The 22,423-nt window shown below is 43.1% G+C and overlaps 1 protein-coding gene across 9 annotated transcripts in view; it reads right to left on the reverse strand.

Moving 5' to 3' along the window:
• Positions 1 to 19,622, reverse strand: part of ANKRD31 (ankyrin repeat domain 31) — a 75,360-nt gene extending 55,738 nt beyond the window's left edge. For 5 of the 9 annotated variants that reach the window (XR_005101864.1, XM_037373107.1, XM_037373106.1 and 2 more), the window contains exons 1-8: positions 19,424 to 19,622; positions 18,495 to 18,547; positions 16,700 to 16,779; positions 13,299 to 13,345; positions 12,562 to 12,656; positions 11,555 to 11,595; positions 538 to 815; positions 112 to 218 (exon numbers count right to left, since the gene is read on the reverse strand). Coding sequence is in view for 8 of the 9 variants with exons in the window: in XM_037373107.1 (XP_037229004.1) it covers positions 112 to 218; positions 538 to 815; positions 11,555 to 11,595; positions 12,562 to 12,656; positions 13,299 to 13,345; positions 16,700 to 16,779; positions 18,495 to 18,547; positions 19,424 to 19,569 (847 nt within the window). In the remaining variant the exon portion in view is untranslated. Of the gene's footprint in view, positions 1 to 111; positions 219 to 537; positions 816 to 11,554; positions 11,596 to 12,561; positions 12,657 to 13,298; positions 13,346 to 16,695; positions 16,780 to 18,494; positions 18,548 to 19,423 lie in introns of those variants that run through there. The other 4 variants (XM_037373108.1, XM_037373109.1, XM_037373110.1 and 1 more) reach the window with 4 other exon arrangements.
• Positions 19,623 to 22,423: the final 2,801 nt, after the last annotated feature.

Raw genomic sequence — 22,423 nt, forward strand, 5'->3', positions numbered from 1 at the left:
AAAATAAATCTATGCCACAATATATTGGAAAGTCTGTGAATTATATTAGAATCAGTATAAGTGTTCAAATACAAAAATAGTCTGTAAGATAAACATCACAAAATATCTTACTCTGTTTGTTTTCAATTCTCTTGCTCCTTCTCTGCATAGCTTTTCTGTCCTCATTCAGAATTGTTTCTACATCTTGCTTGTGTTTGGAAGTAGATTTCTGAATTTTACTGACAAAAGATTTGTTTACAATCAAAAAAACCACTCTGTTCTGTATATAAATTGAAGTTTATAATAGAGCTAAGAATGTGGGTATATTTTAAAAGGAAATCTGTAATGGCATGCCAGTATACAGGCACACTTAGGTAGTACTAGGTAAAGACTGTATCAGGAGGGGAACTAACTTCCAGATCTTTAAATAAAAGGTAAAACTTTATCTTTCAATCATTTAAAGTCATTCATATGAGGAATGAGTACTCTGTATGCATTGTATTTGTTACATTAATTTAAAAACAGAATTTAAGAACATTACGTGAGACTTTGTCATACCCAAAATCCTTAGCTGTGTTTCTTGCTGTACCACCACTGTGAGGCACCTTCTGCTGAGTCTCTTCTGGTATTTGGCAATGACTGGAAACATAATCTCTGCACTTTCTCAAGGAGGTCTCTCTTAACTTCATCTCTTTCATTGATGTTGTTTGGTCTATTTCTGCAGATGCTGCAGCCTCCACTGAATATGAACTCCCCTCACCAGTTTGCTTTTCACTAGAGGTGGCATCCCAGTAATCTGAAATTACTTCTTTCTCTCCCTGCTGATCACCCACAGGCTGTGACAAAAAATAAATTTTACATGCAACTGGTAAGTATGCAGTTAAAACAAGGGCTGTATATATAAGAGCTCCAACAACATTATCTTGTAAATTATATGTGTTCTCACAGGCAATGGAGGTGTTGCTTAAGTGAATAACTGGAATTCTACAGACAAAAGACACATAAGCTGCCATAGGAAAGGCAGTCCTAAAGTAGTATGCCACACCATGGAAACCTAGTAGAATCAGCCAACGAAGTTAGGATACTCAGAATCACAACTTAAATAATTAATCTAGCCTGGCTGATAGTGAATGAAAGTTGATAATACCTGAAAGTTGTTTGGTTGGACATATGCAATGACTTAACAGATTCATTTCAGTTTCCTATGGACATGAGCTCCTGTCCTAAAAAATAAAGTGGTATTTAAAATGCCTTAATCTAGCCACCTTATCTTACTCTCACACAAGCCTAGAAATGTGCACAAGATCAAGAATCGTGTTTCACCTGAGGTTCAGTAACTCCTAGCTGAGAAGCTGTTTCTAAAGACATACCCACCCTGAGCTACAGCCTCCACAGGTGAGATTCACTTCACACACATTCAGCCCTCTAAAAGCCAGGCACCTAGATGACACTAGGCATCCTCATTACCCTTACCACTGGTGAAGAGGAAGAGTTATTTACAGAGATGATGGTACTCACCTCATCCTAACTGGTGCAAAGGGGAACCTAAATGGTGTATACCAAAGGCTTATCCCTAACAGTAAGGGAGAGAAATCCCACACTAAAGGTACATCGTCACATGGTAGTTAATTTGAATTACTTGAGTCTATTCACTGTTCTAGTCAAGTGAGTGTGATGTGCTGCTGGGTATCACTCAAGCTGTTGAAACGTGGGTATTCATTAGCTTATTGCACACCTGAGTAATGCTGAAAGCTCTTAGGATACACTCTCAGCACACATACATACAAATTCTTTCACAGTGATGTGGGAGAACTTGTTAGTCCTTTCTTGGGACACAGATGGACGTGGAGGATTCACTGATTAATTTCTTAATTAATATTCAGCAGAGAGGATACTGAAGAGACAAACTGCATTCTAGGTCAAGAGATGTGCATGTTAACATGGCAGTTGGGGAAATACAAATATTCCAGTTTACAAAACTACCAATGCAGTACTTCCCATGGCATCACATCTGCTATAAGAAGGTTAGAGAAGAAGAAGAGAACATTTGAAAGAGGAACAAAAAAGCCACTTGCTTTGTAAGGGACCTTGTATTAAAATAAATGGGCTATCCAGCACCCTGACTGCATCTATAGGACACCTTTATCTCCTCTTTTGGGTACTTCTTTCATCACAACAAGGATCCTCTGAAGAAAAGGATGAGAAAAGACCGAGGACAATATACTGCTAGAACAAAACTGTTACTAAAAAATTAACTGGGATTTTTTCCTCATTAAATTGCCTCCCTACTTTCTGCTTTCAAGAACAGCAGATGGAGGGACAAAAAAGCTAAAATCAATTATTAATCGACAGGAGGTTATAGATCCCCATTCCCACTAGACCGTGCTTCACAATCTTAATTGCAATATTGAGTAAATCTATACATTAAGCTTCACACAGCTGTGCTACAAATTTCAGAAATCAACACTTCACTGGAAGAGCTTTGTAAGTTGCTATGGTTCTGAGACAATTAGCCAAGAGACCTTTCAGCACCTTGAAATTAGCTACCTGTTACCTTTGTGGCACTTCTTATTATATACTGTTATATTCAGTTAACGCTACCATCAAAAGACAGAATTAACTCATAGTCTTTGAATACTTTATGCCATTATGGGGAAGCAGAGTGGTTGTAAAATCACCTTAAATAGCTAGTTGTATGTGGCTGATCATTGATTTGCAGCTCCAGATTATTCAAAGACAACACAGAGCAGAGGAAGAGAATCCAGGTTTACATGGGATGTCTACTACACTCCATAGCATAAATATAACATCTCATATGTATCCATTTCTTTCTCTTACTATAACCTAAACAGGAAGAGGTTATAGTGTTGCTTTCCCTTCATGTTCCTCTCTAGATTTTTGCATTAATGTTGTTGAATCCAAATGAGCTACTCCAGATCATTTTTACAGCACAGGACATAACATTGTGGAGAGAACAGCAGAAGGTAAGAGAAGAAACAGAAAGGATCACATGTTATATCCATACATCCATTTACATTGTACTTGTGTAAAAAATCCCCATAAGTAATCTTCATAGTTTACAGGAAAGGCATAGCTATAATTTCTTTTGTAACACTTGCAAAGCATTTGTATGCTACGGTGGTGAGAACTATGACTGCAGAAAACAGGATAGTATAGTCTGGAGAAAAACCAGAACCAGATGGGGTAGAAACCTGAAGCTGGAATTGGCTTCATACGCCAGTGTGCATATACTGGCTGTAACAGAATAGTGTTTTGGAACTTCCCTTGGAGACCATGCAAGACATAGAAGACTTACAGGGGGACCAGTAGTTTGAAACTCCGATGCTGATTCTAGATTTCCATGTCAGTCACTGAATTAACTTTACTAGGATTTGCTATCCTAGCAAGTTCAGCCATTTTCGTAATATGGGATGTATCAAACAAAAAAAAAACCTACTGGAATTTTAGAATGAAAAAGATTGAAACTTATTACACTAATGTAATTCCTGATGCCAGTGCATTCTTTACTCCAAATAATTTGGCTATTCTATAAAATATTTTATGATAAACATAAATTTTAAAATATTGATTAAACTGTGTATATACTTGCTCATTTGTTGTACTCTGCAAGTTAGATCCTGTTAAGGTTTTTGTTTCTTCCACCTGAATTGTAACAAGTTGAGGTTCAATCACATTTGTTATTTGTGTACAGTCATCATCTAACTGGGGAATATCGGGTTCTGAATTTAACCGCTCTCCTTTGGTGTTAAGCTGTCTCTCATTTGGCACTACGGGAGTGACAAGTTGTACTACAGATCCTGACAAGGCATTCAGAGCTGTCACATGCTGTACTGGCGGGCATCACTGCTCTCATCTGCTGATGGATCAACGGGAAAGGCATGACCCTGACACTCTAACTTGTCAGACAATGGATTGGTCACTTCAAGACTTTCAGAATCACCAGTTTCAAATTCACCAGTCTCTACGCTCTGTTCAGTGAATGTTTCCATGAAAATCTTCCCTGGGAATGTCAGTGAAAGATCTGTATCATTATTAGGGAAATGTTCATCTGCTCTGTTATCTGTGTCAGTAAGTGTCACGTGGGTTCTCTGGCAATCTTCTAAAACATGTGGAAATATGTCTTGTGGTGTCTGTTCCTTTGGAACCGTTATTATATCCTCCAGTCATCCAGATAATGGAGAGAGAACTCATTACTTAATTTTATTTTTTGTAATTACTTAATTTCTGTGACATTAAAAAAAAATCACAAAAAGGGAAACTTTTTCTAAAAATGTGATTAACATTCACTTTAGAAGTCATCCATATACACATATATTCTATTTGCAGCTTTTGCATAAAACACAAAGCTCAAAGTCTTCCCTAAGAACTCATAAAATTTCTTCACAAGAGTTAGACTGAGTCCTCAGTTTCAAAAGTAGAGCACTTCAGCTGTTGACCCCCCCTTAGCAGGGAAAATCCAGAGTAGGAGAAACAATCTGTTATAAAGCAAAAGACATTATGCCATTGCCAATGACCTGAGGGCGTTAGAGGACTTTAAAAGGAAGGCATTAAAAATTTCTGTCACCCTGAAATAACAAAAGTGAACATACTCACAGTAATATAAAAAACATAGGTAGTAAAGCACAATATATGAGCTTTGATCATGTGTTTATGTGGATCCCACACAGGTATGGAGCATATGTGCCTCACAAGCTTCAGTTCAAAACCTTAGAAGTATGTTTGGAGGCTGCCCATTTGAGTTTCCACACTGAGTACAGAACCATAAAAACATAACTGTTCTTGGAAAAGTAATACTGTTACTGTTTTTCTAATCACTTTGAGTTGCTTTCAACAGATGCACTCACTTTTACACCAATAAATAACTTCTCCATTTTTTCCTATCCCTGTTTCAAATGCTTCTGTAGGAGAAAATCAGATGCCTCAGCAGACCTGTAAATGTTTTTATCTATACAACATTTGTATATAGCCGTGCTGTTGCTTAGTAATACTGGATCTTAGGAAAATCTGCACTACATTTTTAGACTCTTGCTGCCACCAAGTGGCAATAGTAGGCAGTGCAAGAATCCTTTAAACACTGGTAACATAATTTTGATAAAGCTCATGAACAATAAAACAGAAAAGGAAGAAATCTAACAGTATTGACTCATATTCAGTTTGTAAGTCATTATAAAACCCTGCTTCTTTGTTGAAAAAATATTCCCTGATCTGCTGTTTGCTATCTTGTACCTGTGTGGCAAAGTTTCCTTTTTGAGCTAATTGTTCCTTCTTAATTACTGACTGCTTCTTAGTTTGCTGTATTGAATGACAGTTTCTTTTTAGACCACTTCTCTAACTTCTGCAGACTTTTAACAACTGGGAAAAAAGCCCACTGACGTAACTTTCTGTGCCTGAAGAAACAAGAGGTATAAAGTGGTATAAACACTGTCTATGCATATGACAAATTTCCTAAGAAAAAGGCTTGGTGCATTTGTTGAAGGGCAGGTGAAACTCACATTTTTATTAATGGAGAAGAATCAGGCAGGCATAAATGACTAATTTTGCAAGATTCTAAAAATCCAGATGCCAACTGAAATCCAAAACTTAAATGTGACTAGTCTTGTCAAAATTCCTATCCAACTACAGATGCCTGAATTTCTTCATCATGCATTTCTGTTGGCAAAATCCTGCGGGACTTGCTTGTCGACAAGTAATTAAAATCTGTAGAATATAGTAAAAGTCGAAACCTTCCCTCCCTAAAATCCATCCTCAGCTGCCAGTTATCCACAAAAATACTTAAAGCCCCAGGGCATACAGAGAGGCTGCTGAAGGAGAAATGCTGAGTCATCTGGGAACTGAATCAGAACAAGGAATTCTCTCTACTATGGAGCCCAGTCTGCACACACATAAGTTTTACTCAAAGGAGGAACAGGATTCCCCCTCAAGTCAGTAGCTCAGCAGTAAAATTTCAACATAGTTGTAAACGCAAGTTTAAGTCCATCCTATGCCAAAAGAGCAATCAATTTTAAGAAGGGGTTCCTATGCAAGAATGCCAAAGAGAAAAAGTCATCTCTTTGGCATGAGGCTGTTAATTCTTCTCAGGGTTTGAACACCAGCCATCTCATGGCATCTGCGAAACTCTTCCACTAAGCATGAGCTGCTTCAAAAGCCTTGATTTAAATGCCACTATCCTCATGTCTCAATTATTCCCAGTGCAAATCCAAATCAAAGTGCTCCTTAATCCAGGCACAAATCCTGCTGACCTTCTAGCATCAGCCCAGAATCTCATCTCCCCATTTTACCCAGTGAGCACATGCTGGGTAACTACTGATCATGGCCACAGCCAACTCTGGCCTCAGCCGAGTCAGAATCTTACACCAGAGAAAGCAGGTGGACAAGGAAGTCATGCAGAGGTCTCATCTAGAAAAACAAATTACTTCACCATGGATATAAAAACTATGAGTTAATAAACTCACTGCACCCAAGGCCAGTGAGCGAGCCAGGCTTAGCCTAAGCCTTAGATGTCTACCTCTCCTCCTGCACACGAGCAAGCTTAGATCTGGCCGGTCAGCTCCAGCAGATGTCAGTGCATTCACATCATCTTGGTGAATTTTGACACACAAGGATTTTTTTTTCCCCGCATCTTTGAGAAATTGGTGACTATTCGGTGTCACAGACTGTGGCTTACAAATGTTACAAGATAAAATAATACTGAAATGTAAATAATAAAGCTGGAGTGGAAATGTTAAGTGGACTCCCGTACCTGCTAGCTCTTAGTCAAACAACAGCAGAGTTCAACCTTTCGATACATACATGTAAGAGAATCACTAAAAAGGAGTTAAGGCTTGGAACAACATTACCAGCTTTTTTGCGAACACTAAGAAGAACACTACTGCAATATACTGGGACATGAGAGGTACACAGAGAATCACAGAACAGTTGAAGCTGGAAGGGACCTGTTGAGATCATCTAGTCCAACCTTGCTGCTCAAGCCGTACAACTGCAGCAGATTGCCCAGGACCATGTCCAGTCAGGTTCTGAGTATCTACACAGATGGAAAATGCACTGCCTCTCTGGGCAACCTGTTCTACTGTCTGACCGCCCTCACAGTTAAAAAGTACTGTTTTGTGTTCAGATGGGACTTCTTTCTTTTTCCTTTGTGTCCACTGCCTCTTTTACTATCAGTGGGCACTACTGAGAAGTATGGTTCCCTCATGTTCATTCCTTCCTGTCAGGTGTTCATAGATGTCAGTAAGATCTCCCCAAAGTCTTCTCTTTTGATTGAACAGCCCTAGCTCTCTTGGTCTGTCCTCTTATACAAAAGATCATAGAATTACAGAATAGTTTGGGATGGAAGGGACCTTTAAAGGTCATCTAGTCCACCCACACCCTGCCATCAGCAGGGACATCTTCACCTAGATGAAGCTGCTCAGAACCCAGTCCAACCCGACCTTGAATGTTTCCAGGGATGGGGCATCTACCACCTCCTCGGGCAACCTGTGCCAGTGTTTCAACACCCTCATTACAAAAATGTCTTCCTTACAACTGGTCTGAACCCACCCTCTTTTAGTTTAACACCGTCACCCCTTGTCCTATCACAACAGGCCCTGCTAAAAAGTCTCCCGTAAGTATCAAAAGGCCACTACAACGTCTCCCCAGAGCCTTCTCTTTGCCAGGCTGCACAACCCCAGCTCTCTCAGCCTTTCCTCACAGCAGAGGTGTTCCACCCCTCCCATCATTTTGGGGGCCCTTCTCTGGACCCCCTCCAACAGGTCCATGTCTTTCCTGCACCGAGGGCTCCACAGCTGGATGCAGTACTCCAAGGTGGGGTCGGTCTCACCAGAGCAGAGTAGAGCAGCAGAATCTCCTCCCTCGACCTGCTGGCCTCGTTTCTTTTGATGCGGACCAGGATTTGGCTGGCTTTCTGGGCTGCGAGCACACATTACTGGCTCATGGCCAGCTTTTCATGCACTGGTACACCCCCAAGTCCTTCTGCACAGCACTGCTCTCAATCCCTTCACCCCCCAGCCTGTACTGATACCGGGGATTGCCCCAGCCCAGGGGCAGGACCTTGCCCTTGGCCCTGCTGAACCCCCTGAGGTTCACATGGGCTCACTTCTTGAGCTTGTCCAGGTCTTCTGGATGGCATCCCAGCCCCCAGGCACGTCAACTGCACCACTCAGCTTGCTGTTACCTGCAAACCTGTTGAGGGTACACTAGATCCTACTGTCTATGTCATTGCTGAAGATATGAAACAGTACTGGTGACAATAGTGACCCCTGAGCAACACCACTTGTCACTGATCTCCACCTGGACATCAAGCCATTGACCCCTACCCTCTGGATGCATACATCCAACCAATTCCTCATCCGCCAAACCATCCATCCATCAAATCCTCTCTTTAATCTAGAGAAGGGTGTTGTAGGGGACCACATCAAAGGCCTTAGAGAACTAGATGCATCAGCCCTGTAATCATCTTTATGGCCTGTGCTGGACTCGCTGCAATGTGTCTGTATCTTTCCTGTACTGAGGATGCAGAACTGGATGCAGTATTCCAGAGGCTGCCTTACAAGTTCTGAGTAGAGGACCAGCCCCCTCGACTTGCTAGCAATGTTTTTCCTAGTGCAGCCCACGATATTGTTTGCCCTCTTGGCCACACGGGTGCATCACTGGCTCGAGGCCAGCTTACTGTCCACCACGATCCCTAGGACCTTCTCTGCAGAGATACCTTCCAGCCAGTTGGTCCCCAGTGGGTACTGATGTCTGAGGTTATTCCTCCCCACATGCAGTACTTCACATTTCCCCTTGCTCAACTTCATGAGACTCCTCTCTGCCCAGTTCTCCAATCTGTCTGGGTCCCTCTGAATGGCAACACAACTGTCTGGTGTATCAGTCACTCCAGCACTGCCTCTGAACTTGCTAAGGGTACATGCTGTTCCATTTTCCAGGTCACAAATGGAGGTGTTTAACAGTACTGGCCCCACTGTTGACATACAAACCACAACAGAAATCAGAGCTGCTATATCATCAAGATCAAGAAAACTCAGCAAGGGTCACTTTATGGTGTCAGGATTTAACAAATTTGTCTTGTATTTTCAGGAATAGATAAAATAACATGTCCAGTGACTTGACTGGTTGTCAAGGTGTCTGTCCTAGCTGTGAATAGCCTGTGATGACCACTGTTTCCTCTCACAAAAGGTTTTCCTGCAGCAGTCAGATCTTGCCAGTGCCAACATTAGTCAACATGCAAAAAGAGTAATTCACAATTATTTCCAACCTTCCTACTCCAGGCTCCTAAAATACTGTCTCTGGAGATATTCTCAAGGCATTCAATCTGCCTATTCTCCAGGGACTAGTGATAGGCAATCTTTGTTTCAATGCATTTTGATTGTGTTCTATTTAACTAATTCTGTACAACGAGAACGTCTCATTTAATAAACTTGGTATTATAGTTCTATATTGGTAGCCGTGTATTTTTCAAAAAGGAATAGCCATGGGGATTTAATTTTTTTCTTTGTTCTATGAGAAGGGATACCTGATCTGTAATCAATTGTATTTGCTATAAGACATGAACAATTTGCCATACTGGTCTCAAATTTGCTTTTGGTGAATTTTAGCAAGCACTGTTTTTTCCCCAACATCAACTGTAATCAGGCTTCCTGAAAAAAGGAAAACAAAACTGATTTATATCCAACTCTAAACAGGTACAAATCTATGGGACTAGATTAAACAGCCATAATGCTATGGTCTCTGCATTAAGCTGGTTATTTCAGCAGACAATTACAGTGCATATTGCTGTAAATCGCTCCATACTGGGATGTCAGAGAACAAATACTGGAACAGGTATCCTCCGTAAGTTAATGGGAGGCTTCCTAAGAAGCTGCTGATGGCAGCAAGCATTACATATACCCGAGGTCCTCTCATTTCTATAGGACCCAGGCAGCTGATGTCACTAGTGCTGCAGAAATCCTCAAAACTGTCCATGACGTTGCAATAGGAATTGATAACAGCAGTTACTTGGAAGTTGGAAGTAAGGAGCAGTTGCTGCAGAAACAGCAACAAAGCAAATTTCAATGACAGCTTCTTTGTCCAGCAGAGACCTGAAAGCAATGAACTGGTCAGGGGTGAATTTAGACTAGAAATCAAAAAGCACAGAGGTCATTGTGCCTCAGAAGGGCAACAGGAGAGAGCAATGAAGAGGTAGCAGAGCAGACACAAGTAACGTTGCGGCTGCAGACAACAACATATAGAGGCAAAGGCCAAGAATCCCTTCATTAAATGCTGCCAGCACTTCCTCTACTAACTGGAAAGAAATCTGCTCAAGTCCTTCACTGCTGCCTGGACTTCACTGACTGCAAACCAAGAATGCAAAGAGTGCTGGAAAGGAAAAGAGGAGAGGGGAAGTAGAAAGGAATCAAGAAAATATCTGACCACTGGATGTTTAGGTCGGTGGTTGCAAAAACTTAAATTTTTGCTCAAGGTGTTTCTGGGTTGAATGGTTCACACGGATATATTGTTGAATTTTTGCTACTGTGCTTTCTGAAAGCTGTCAGGGAATTCTTTCTTTCCTCCAAGATTTTCTTTCTTTTATGTGCAAAAGCAGTGCTTGTAAGCAGATAATTACTAAACTAATCAGTATTATTTGTGAACTACGCTCCTAACATTCAGACTGCATTAAGCTTATCTAAATTAGTGTTCATACAATCCCTAACCTTCCACTTGCCTTCAGCTGTACATTTCCACATCCTCTCTTGTGCTGCACTGGCACTTACCTAATCTTCTGGGGAGCTGGACTGAAAAGATAAACTGGCTGAAAACTAAGCACATTTTTAAAAAACTGAACAGCATCTGACAGTTGCTCCCCAAAACTTGCTCCACACTGGGGGTCAAACAAGTGCTAGTGTTGGCCCAAAGAAAGCAGCAGAAACTCACAGCAAGGAAAACAAGCAGTACCTTGCAACACCCAAGTAGATAGGCTCACACTGGAGTGGAATCATCCCCGTTTCAGTTTCACTGAGAAAGAAGCTGGCAAAATGAGGGAAAAGGTAAAGCTATTCCCTCACTTTTACCTCACAGCAGTGAAACCTGTCACTCATGAGCAGCTTTAGGATTACTAAAGAGATGTATCAACTGGTGCTACCTATTTTTGTCCACAAGTCAGTCACTACTCCCTAAGAGAACAACAGGGATACTCTGTTCCTCCTCAAAGACCTTCTTAATGCCTCTCCCATAACTTTCATTGGTCGAAAACATGCTTTAAGCTACTAGAAGTCTTCATTACTTTAGCTTAAATAACAGCCCTTATAGATTCTGCGTCACAGTTATGTCTTTCCTACTTCGCTGTTACTGCTATGCTCCCACCCCTGTGCCCTGCAAGATTAATAACTCCAGTTTCTACCCCAAAAGCATAAAACAAAGGTTATCTCTTGTTTTTACCTGATGTGCTCAGTGTCAGTTTCAACAGCTATATGCCTGCTTTTTAACATGAAAGAACCAGGTATTTTTCAGTAAAATATTCTCTAATGCTCATTAAATTAAATGATATTTCACATACATTCAGTTGTAAAAATACACTAACCTTTTCTTCTGGATTTTTCTGGAAACCATTCAATTTGATATCTATATTTAGGAGAGTAAAGAAATATTTCAGTTGTACTTTCCACTTCTGAAAGTTCTCAGAATCTCTAATAAAATGGCCTCACTTCCTGATTAAGGTTGAATTTTCAAACCTTAAAAATCACTGTAATCATGTTCCCTAAGTGGAACTGACAATAAGGTTTCTAGTTAGGCTCTGTTAGTCAATAAATTGTATTCCAGGGCTATTCTGTCATATTTATTCACTGGTGATTTAGGGCCTTGTGCTTCCAGAGGCCATCAGCAGATGGAATTGCTGCCCATTTCATAAGATAAGACCTATGCCCTGCGCTCTGTAATTACAATGCAATTAGACAATACAGCCACAACAATATAATAATTTACTGCCTCTGAAAAGGGCTGGTCCCAACCTCCCTGCTTCCACCCCTGTGTTTTGACATTCATGCGATTCCCAGGGAACTTCCTAATCAGAAATAAAGTGAATAGTTTTCTATTGGGTTAGCAAAAATCAGCTCAAATAGGGAGACAGCAAAACAGATGCAGCAGTTTTGGAGCACAGAGGAACAGAAGTACAACTGAAGTAGCAGCAGGTGACAGATCTATCTCTGAGTGGCCAGTGGCATTTTTGTTTCTCCTTTCTTACAGATGCCTTTGATTGTTGGATATGTTAGTAAGAAGCATGTAGGAACCCCCAATGACTGTTACATCCACGCTTACCTTACACATCCATATGGCACCTGAGTACCTTGTGGCCTGCAACTTTTGTCAGAATATGCCACAGCAATGAAATAATTTTAAGATGCAAATATAACAATGGCTTGGGAAAAGAGTTATTTCTCCAAACAATCCTAACATAGTTGTCTTGGACTACAACTATGAAAACCAAAGAACTGTTGTAAAGGTCACATATAGTTAAATCCTGAATAAAACCTACATGGATACTCACCTTCAGCTAGAACAACTTCCAGTTTTGTACAAAATACAACATACCTACGGAATTATTTTGCTTCCCCTCTACTGCAGGATTTAGTGAATAACCAGACTTAGAAATATTTTCAGTAAGTGACAGATGCTTCATCCAACCCCTAGAATTAAATAATACAAGAAAAAGTCCTTACTGAGAAAGAATTGTACCTGCTCAGCTTAAGAAAATTTCTACAGTACTTTGAGTTTATTTATGAAGTTTTGTACTTACAATTAGTTGTGGAAACAACTGCAGTTATTTTAGAGGCATACTTCTCTTTGCAAGGACATGCAGTAATTAAGACTTCAAGATTTCCTAAGCAGAGTTCTATTTGTACATTCATTCTCTAAGTGAAAAAATGACCCTTCCTATTTTTTATTACTTCTTTCTGTATTTCTATTATAAATCCATCTTCTGCTGAAATCCTTTCATAGCTTTGAAGAACAAAAGGTCTAACATTATTTATTACATATTTTTATTTATTTGTCTAATGCTTTTCCCTGAGCAGTTTACTGTCATTCGTGTTGCTTATGCCTTTATACAATGAAAGGTAACACCATCAATAAAACCAAATGCATGTACAGTTTGAGCCACACCAGACACAGAACTACCTCTGACATAAATACGGATGCTTCGCTAAGCAAACAAGAAAATCACTTCACAATGGAACACAAAGAATAAAATAATATACAAATGGAAAATAAAGGAATTGTTTAATCACAGTATGTCTGACTGGAATTCCTGTGTGATGTATTATACTCACTGCAGTAGAGGCTGAGGCTGGTCAGATGCATATGCCTCTTGAGGTATCTGAATGAAAAAAAAAATATTTAACAAGTTAGTAAACAAAGTACTTCATTATTTATTTTTTCAGCTTTATTACATGCTTATCTTCTTCCTTCTATAATTGAATTGGGAAACAGAATTTTTAAATCAGATCGGTACACACATTACTAATAAGATACAAAACCTGTTCCACTTAAATCTTTTTTTTATTTGCGCTGCTTGGGAAAAATGTTGAAAAATAAATTAAGACTACAAAGACGACACTCACCCAGAACGAAAACATACCTATGCAAGTAAGATATGATTGCTTTAAACTTCAGGTGTTTTATACATCAAAAGACCTAAACAGAAGCTATTTTTATTTCAGTTCTCAGTTGTAACATTTTTGGGGGGTAAACCCCCTCTTTTCATTAAATAAGACAGGGTGCTGCTCAAGAGACTGTGGAATTTAGTGTACAACTTCCAATATCCCTGGAAAAGGCAGAATTATGGAACTTAGCTGACAAGATCTGCACATCAGCAAGCTCTAAGTGGAAGGACGGCCACATGCAGACACAGGAAAGCACATGTGGGTAAGGAGAGAGCTAATGTCAGAAGTAGGAGCTGCATTCAAACTCCTTAGTGAAAGGAGCTTGGATCCACTTTTTGCAGCTCTGACTGGTAATGAAGAGATTTCCTCTACTATGGAAAGAAAAGCCTTCATATAAAGTCTACGGCAACCCAGGAATGATTAAAATAGGCAAGTGAGCTGCAGAATGGTTCTCTTCCAGATGAGCTGAAGACTGGGTATCACTACTGGACTATCAGCATACTGGCTGCAATTTTAAACAAATCATCGACATACAGTGGAGATCATTCACAGCACTAGGAAAACTCTGGGAAATAACACCTTGGTGTAGGTACCAAGTGATGACTTATTTGGCTTGCACAAGATATTAGCAACACAGTAAAAGCAACCGTCTTAGCAATGACCTAAAGAGCAACATGCAGAGATCAACCAGTAGAAAGGACTGCTAAAAGGCTCCCTGGAACAGAACAGGTTCTTTAGAAACAGTTTGTGCAACAATTATTGCCTGATGTTCCAAAATATGGCAATGGGATAGTTGGCAGAAAGTTATTGACTTTGCCAAATACACCCTTTGAACGAATCAGTCTGGTATTTACACACAACATTATCCAGAGACCAAGCAAGGTCAGGAGGATAGCAGAACTGCTACTAAAACTCTCTGACTGGCTAACATTGCTCAGATAGATGACTAAAGTTTAATGAACTACCACGGTACCTCAGAAGGAGAAGGAGCTATTTTGTCTGCTAAAAATTAGGTTCTTAGCAAAACCAGTGTATTGTCAATTGGTTGATAGGTCTCTCAAATCATAAAAGTTACACAAATAGCATCTGTGGTGACTGACTGCAGGTACTAGGAACAGCCTTTTGTCCTACTCTCTTGCTTTAGGCAAGGAAATTCCTGCAAAACTCAACTGATTTTTCTCATCTGAGCACTTATTTATACAGTCAACTACCTGAGGGGACTCTGGATGTGTTCCAAAAAAAGACTAATGCTTAAAAGTTCTAAGTGCCACCTAACAATTTTAGGTGCACTTCAACAAACTGGGCAAAAAAAGAAAGCCTGAAAAAGGTGAAAGCACAAACTTACAATCACAAGGCCTGTCTGAACAAGCAAGCCATAGAATAGATAATGGAAACGACTTGTCAGCTGGGGAGAACCTGAATCCTACAAAACCTGTCCGTGTATCTACAGCATCTCTAGCGAAAGAAAAGTCTTTTTTACAATCCTACGTGGTAGAATCGAAGCTAGGACTATGTATCTCAAGCCTCCTCCCCTGACCATGTGAAGTACAAAGAAAGCCAAGACTCTTTGAACAACAGGAACAGATGGTATATTTTCTGAAAAAATTCACAGCCACTCTGGGCCGCATCACCCTTACATCACATCACATCAAGACGCTGTATTCACATAAGATCATTTCTGAGGATGCAGTAGAAAGCAAGCTTCTACACAAGCACATTCCATGTTGGCTCTCAGAGTGGCTGAAGAGCCACACTGGTGCAATCTATATATGCAAGTATCAAGGACAACAGGCCAATGCCATTCCTTACAGCACTGAGTAAAGATTTAAATGTTATACTGTCCCCATGCTGCGTGCGACCAAGCTGCCAGCAGCAAGCTACGGAGGTCTCACGCAAAAAAAAACAACAAAGCCCAAACAAAAAAAAAAATGTGAGTTATCCAAACTATTTGGTTGAGACAAAGTAATTTGCAATGTTACAATGCTGTGTAAAAACACTCACTTCAGTAGGAGCATCTCTTTTTTTTGTCATCTAGGAAGCAGTTTTGTTCTTTTAAAAAAACATCTTATACTGGAATAAGGCTACATATATAGTGGTCTTTGGACTGGTGAATCCACAACGCTAAAGACAGTGTAACAATCACAGGTTTTAAAACAATCTCAGTTAAAAAGTAGAAACCTGTTTCTTTCTAATGGTTTCACGAGTGTGTCATAGGTAGGTATGTTGCTAGGTAGGGCCTGGCGGCCGGAAGATCTCACGCTGTACGGAAACATAGGGCCCCCCTCCAGGTAGCCAACAGCTTTTAGTTTATGATGTAAGCAGACAGAAGTGACATTGTAAACCTAGGCTATATAGTGTCACGTCGTTCAGCAATAAATGCCATTTGCCATCCACCACATTGGTGTCTGCGAGTGATGGACCGCACGGCCAGGGGTCGGCCGCCGTGCCGTTCCTGAGCCAGGTCACTGCGTGCCCGTGAAGGCAACATAGGTAGAAAGCCGATTGCTCAAATGAACTGAAAGAGAAGTTTATAGGCTAGCTACCAACTGCAGCAAATATATTAAAATGTAGGTTAATTAGTAAATCAGGAATGCAGAATTATCCATATAGCAGAAGAATTACCCCATCATCATGCAAGCAGACATTTTATTCTGCACTTCAGATTATGTCTTTCTTTTTTAAACAAAAATTGTCCAATCGTTGGATCACAGCTAATCTCATAATGAGTAGCCAAAGGTATATGCTTGCATGATTAACCTAGATGGTTATCTTTCAGTTCCTGAAGGGAACGTACTAAAAAGTTTGTGCTCCATGGCTTATTCGTCTTTGTTACTGGCTTGTTCCTCAAATTTGAAAGGTTATACCTTCATGAAATACCAGGGAAGAGATACATTTGATACATTACTAGAGAGAATGTGCCACACACCTTACAACTGTCTTGCCAACAAATTAATTTCAGCTGTGAGCCACCAGGCCCTTTTGTACATAAAGAATAGGAGACCAAGTGGGCCTATTAATAATTAATAGTTAAATATGTGTAGCAGGAGACTTATAATTTTTATACCTACTGGATTTATCTGTTCTTCCTCCTGACTATATGTGTTACCACAAAATTTCTGTATAAAAGAGATTTCTGGAGAGGAAGGTCCTAGGAAAAACAAACAACAAACAGAAAAAAACACAGTAACTAAAGGAAGTTTCCATTGCCTTAATTTCTTCACAACTGTCCATAACTCCATAAATTGCAACATAACTCTGTAACTGAGGAATATGTATCAAAGCTTCTGATAGGCAATGGATTTAAGTGGTTGAACAGTCTACCTAACTACATTTTGAAACTCAACATATGAGAGGTCAGAAACTAATAAAAGCAGCTGGGGTCAGAATTTATTATTTCACTTAGTGTTCTGGAATCCTCCCTGAGTTTGGATTGGTGATTAACACTTTCCTCTTATTTTTTAAACTAACAACTGCAATTTTGGTAAGTTGCCTGATCCATTTCACTAAAAATATTTGTACTCCCATATAGAATACTTTCTTTAATGACTATGCAAAGGAAAAACTTCTCTTGGGGTGGGGGGGGAACCTCCAAGGTTGGACCCTTAGGTTTCAAAACTAAAACGTTGTTACTAACATTAATAAAATAGCTGTCAAATTAATCTTTGTTATGTATCTCATCACCAAATTGCTCCTGCACAAATATGCACAAATACATGAACACATAAACTTACTGAAATTAAAATATCACAGGCAGAGTGCTAGAAGTATCATCTATTACATTTACAGACAAAAAACCTCCACCTAACCCTCACACAAGTCCCCACTCCATAAACGGAACAAAGAGCCAAATAAACATGCCTTAAACCATGTGTGTTGGATGTTACCACGTTTTAACTCCAGGGGATAACCACAGGTACTTTCAAAATCAGATGATGCTTCTTTCCTCTGAAAAAACTATTGAGCAACTATGAAAGGTTCAGATTCAGAATTCACAGTCATAGGAACAGTTTCAGCAGATTTCAGTGGGCTGTAGATAAGATCTGTATTAACTCAGAGTAAGTGGATAAGAAAAGACTGTCCACTCAGGTCTTCAAATTGGTAAAAGGCCAAACAAAAAAAAATCTGGAAGAACACTAATAGCACCTTGTGTCACTTAACAGACTAGGTAGTCTCTGTATTGCTGGAGTAGAATGTACAAGATGCAGGTTAAACGTATCACATAAAAATACCAAGGAGGTACCAGTAAAACTATTACATAATGCCAACATGCTTGCTCATGCAACCTGCTCTAAGGGAGTTACTGAGGAAGATTTTAAAGCTTTAAATGAGCGTGCATGCCTTTATTTTTAAAGTAACTTAATAGTACACTTAAAATCATGCACCTAAATATCACTGCCCAAACATTGTATGTTAAATTTAAAAAGAAAGGATATATTAACAATATTATTTTTTAAATAACACATGCAACTATAGTTACATACTATTATCTGTATAGATTCCATTTATATGACCATTATGTGTTTTGATTCTATTTATTTTATTCTGCTGAAACACAATACACATATCTAAATAAAAAGGATATCCCTGCATCAAAGTTCAAACACTTCCCAAGCCAGGAATCCTGTTATAGTGCACATGAAGAATGGAGAAATAAAGAGCAAACCTGTTTTTCAAGTATTAAAAATGTGCTGGTCATTCTTCTAAAATATAATCTAAAACTGTGGGTCTAATGAGTGCACACGCAGTTCATTAGGCATGAACTTCATGCAACACTTAAGTTGAAATAACATGGACTCAGGCAACGGCCACAGCAATAGTTCATGGAAAAAAACAACACAGAATGAAAAAAGAATTCTGTCCTACCTTTATTAATTATTTCAGTTGTCAAAGCCATGTCCTTATAATTAAATGGCAACCTTTGCAAAATAAAATAAAATAAAATAATAACAATAGTTATAATAATAGTGATAATAATAATAATGCCATTAATCAGTTGTATGCTCTGCTTTTCAGCCCTATGAACCCAAGGACAGCTGAGGGCAGCCATCTTGAGCCTCTGCTGTGGGGACAGCACTCGCCAGGCAGTGACAAGTGCACCTCTAATGCTAACACCAACGGTGAAGGACCCCCAGGCTGTGAGGATATACCAGATACCCTGCACAGGAAAACCTTAGTCTGGGAGGTACATTACATCACCAATCTACATATTTCCAAGCCAATACCGGGCCACAAAGCTAGTACAAAGAAGTGCAGCTGCTTGGAGTTGCCATGTCTTAAAGAACACAAGAGATCATGTCATGAAAATGGAGTCAAGTTAAAGTTGTGGAGAAATAACATCAGCAGCAATTGTATTTAATAGTGTTTTCTTTATTCGCTCGGAGCTGAGGCGTTTCAATTCTACTAAAATGTTACTCAGGAGGGTCTGGAGGCCGCAGCTCGGAGCCCACGCAGGCACACAGGATAAACAGGGCCACATGCAGCGCTGAGAGCCACTGGGCCCAAGGGCACGCACAACTGCTCTGAGGGCGGGGAGAAAAAAACCCCAAAACCTAAAAACACGCGTTTGTGAAATAACCGGGGACAGCTGCTTTGCACTGCATGTCCACTGCAGGCAGGGACGGTTCCTGTGTGTGGCTGGATGGTGTTCTCCAGTGATCAAACCCACCGCTGGGCTGGGGGGGGGCGGGGGGCGGCGGGCCACCTCTCCCCGGGTCGCCTCCCTGCTCCCTGCGCCGCACCTGCCGCCGCGCTCGCACTGATACGCGCAGCTGAGAGCGGCACCGCGTTACCACCTCCTCCTAATGAGCTCCCTTTCCTCCACATCACTCTCCGTCAGGGAGCCCTCCACGATGGTCTCGTCGCTATCGCTGTCCCTGCCGCCGCCCTGCTCCCCCATGGCTGCCGCGCAGCTCCCCTCACACCAGGCGCCGGCAGCCATCTTGGGGCGGCCTGCCCCGGCGGCGCCTCGCTCCCCCGCCGGCGGCACCGACAGCCGGGGCGGGGGCTGGGGGGCGGGGCTGGGGGGCTGGGGGGCGGGGCTGGGGGGCGGGGCTGGGGGGGCGGGCCCGTCCCCGGCAGGCTCAGCCCCTCGAGCAGGGTAAGATGGGCGTGGCTGGTGGCAGAAGGGACAGGCGGGTCCCCGCCGGCGCCGCTGGGGCGGGGCGGTGGTCTGCCTGGGGTGGCGGTGCTGTCCCCACGCCGGCGGCCGCGGCCGGTGGTACCCTGTGGCTCCTCGCTGGCGTGGGGCCGCTGGTTCTGGCCGTGTCAAGCGCATCGTTCAGCAGAGCCACGAAGTGCTCTTGGCATGCGCTGACCTATGTGTCATCTGAAATCAATGCCTTTTTCTAATTCTTGCGCTTCCACGGCCACGTTTAAGCAGCTAACTTCATTTGGCGTCCTGAGCACCATGAATGGTACGTGTGTTCAAGAGCTGGAATACACTTGAGACAACCAACTATTAGTTGCCAGGATTTTCACAGTATTTGCAGTAGCACTTTCGTACATAACCCAGCAATCAGCTGTTAATCACAGCAGTGCTTTCCTCAGGCAGGCCCAATCTGCCTTAGCTTTCCTTCCGTCCCTGCAGCAGCGGGGACAGTGCTGCTCCTGTGGCCTCTATCAGTGTGAAGCCGGGCTGCAGGCAGGCCACTGCAACGGCTACAGATACAAAAACTTGATGGCCCAAAGTGTGATGTCATATACTTGCACAGACTGTAAATTCCAAATCATGATAGTGACTCCTGCTCCCAGTGAACTTGATAAAATTATCATTGTTAGTACTTGCCAAACCATATTCATCACCCACTGCTATGGAAAAAGTGTGCAAAACAGAGCAAGACACTAAAGGCCCTCTTAAATTATATATCAATTACACGTAATTGTTAAAAGTGTGTACACATTGCTGTTTTGCTTTGAATTAGTCATATCCGTGTGCAATTATAGCAATGGCTGTGCGTATTATCAAATTACTCCAGAATTCTCACTGGAAATACTTTACTCTTTCCAAGTAATGAAAGTGTGATTATCAAGAAAACATGAGTTTTAAGAAAGAATCATAGAATCATTTAGGTTGGAAAAGACCTTTGAGATCATCAAGTCCCACTGTTAAGAAGCTGGCAGGGAAGATGGATGCACAGTAGTAAGTTATTAGGATTTATAAGCATCACATTGAAGATGGTAGTGTATTTACATGGTAAAAGACTGAGCTGGCATAGATGATTTCATCATTGGCCACAACCACTTTGGGTGGAGTTCTTAGGAAACGTTTTCATCAGCGTACCCTTTTCTGAGGCATCACATTAATGTTTTACAGCACAGTACCACATGGAGCTACTAGCAATACTTCTAAATGAAATGTCACACATTAAGAAGCAGTTCGGGACAAGTCAGAGCATAGATCATCCACAGAAAAATCCTTGCAGATTATGTTTGGTGTGGACTTCAACACGGTAAGTCTGCAAGCTCAGACCCAGAGACACAAAACGACCATGCAAAACTGGAGCAACATACCACGACCACGAATATACCGTCTTGCACCTGACTCAGTGCCCAAAGAGCACGAGGAGCCTCCCGTGCTTCAAGAGCAAAAAAAGTTGCGGTTCCTCTTCGCCCCAAAGCCACAAATGTAAACGTGTTGCACTTTTTTGTGAATGCCGGGGGCACCACCGCGTTTCACAAGCAGAAAAGCCGTGATTACGCTGTTTCTTAACGTCGTGGTAAAGTGCACGCAGCCGGTCCCACAGGCGCACGGCGAGGGGTAGCCTCGGCGTGAGCCGCAGGAGCACCACGACCCGGGAGGGCTCCCCGGGGCGGCCTGCCCGCACCCCGGACCGGCAGGGCCGGCGCCGCGCCAGCAGGCAGCCGGGAAGCAGCGGGGAGGCAGCGGCGAGGCAGCGGGGGCGTGCCCGGGGCGCCCGGCGCCGGCGGCGCGGCGGGAGGGCGGGGCTGCCGACCCGCGTATGGAAATGAGCCGCGTCCTGCCGCCCAATCACGACATGCGGAGAGGGGAGTGCGGCGGCCCATTGGCGGGCAGCCCATGGCGAGATGGCGTGTTCCCCGCTCCTGATCGGGTCTCGAGCCGTACGGCGTTCGCCGGCTGGTTGCCCGGGCGACGCAGCGAGTGACGCGCCGCGGGCTGGGCGTGGCGGGCCCTCGCCATTGGCTGCGCGATCGGGCGATGGCGGCGGCAGGGGTGTCGCGCCCCAGGTGTCCTTGCTCGGAGCGCAGCGGCCGGCTCAGTCCGCGGCGCGGCGGGACCCAGGAGGGCGTCGCTTGTGTGCTGCAGCGCGTCGCCGGGGCGGTGAGCGGGGACCGGCGGGGTAGGGGAGGGCGGCAGGCGCGGTGCGGGCAGCCCACCGTTGCGCCGCGTGTCCTCCGCGACCGGGGGACGGCCCGCGGCTGCTCGGAGATCGGCCGGATAACGGCGGCGCGGGGGAGGACGCCGCCGCCATCGCCGGCTCTGAGGAGCGGCGGCCGCGGGTCAGACCCGCTGTCGCGGTGCCGCCGGAGGGCGAGGGCGCGGCCGCGGCGGGCCGGCCGGTTCGCGCTGCGCCCCGGGGCGCGCTGCCGTTGCGCGGGGCTCGGCCCGCTCCGCCCGGCGGCGCTCGGGGCCTCTGCGGCCGCAGGGGGAGGCTCGGGCGGTCCCGCTGGAGGGCCGCGCCGCCGCCGTTCGCTCGGGGCCGGGGGGCTACAGCGGCGGGCCTGCGAGGGGGCCGCTGGTCTTTCCGAAAGCAAAGCCGGCCGGCCGCTGGGCCGCACGCTGTCCGAGCGAGCCCCGCGCAGGCTGCGCCCGG

This window comes from Falco rusticolus, chromosome Z (genome assembly GCF_015220075.1).
Source record: "Falco rusticolus isolate bFalRus1 chromosome Z, bFalRus1.pri, whole genome shotgun sequence".
NCBI lineage: Eukaryota > Metazoa > Chordata > Aves > Falconiformes > Falconidae > Falco > Falco rusticolus.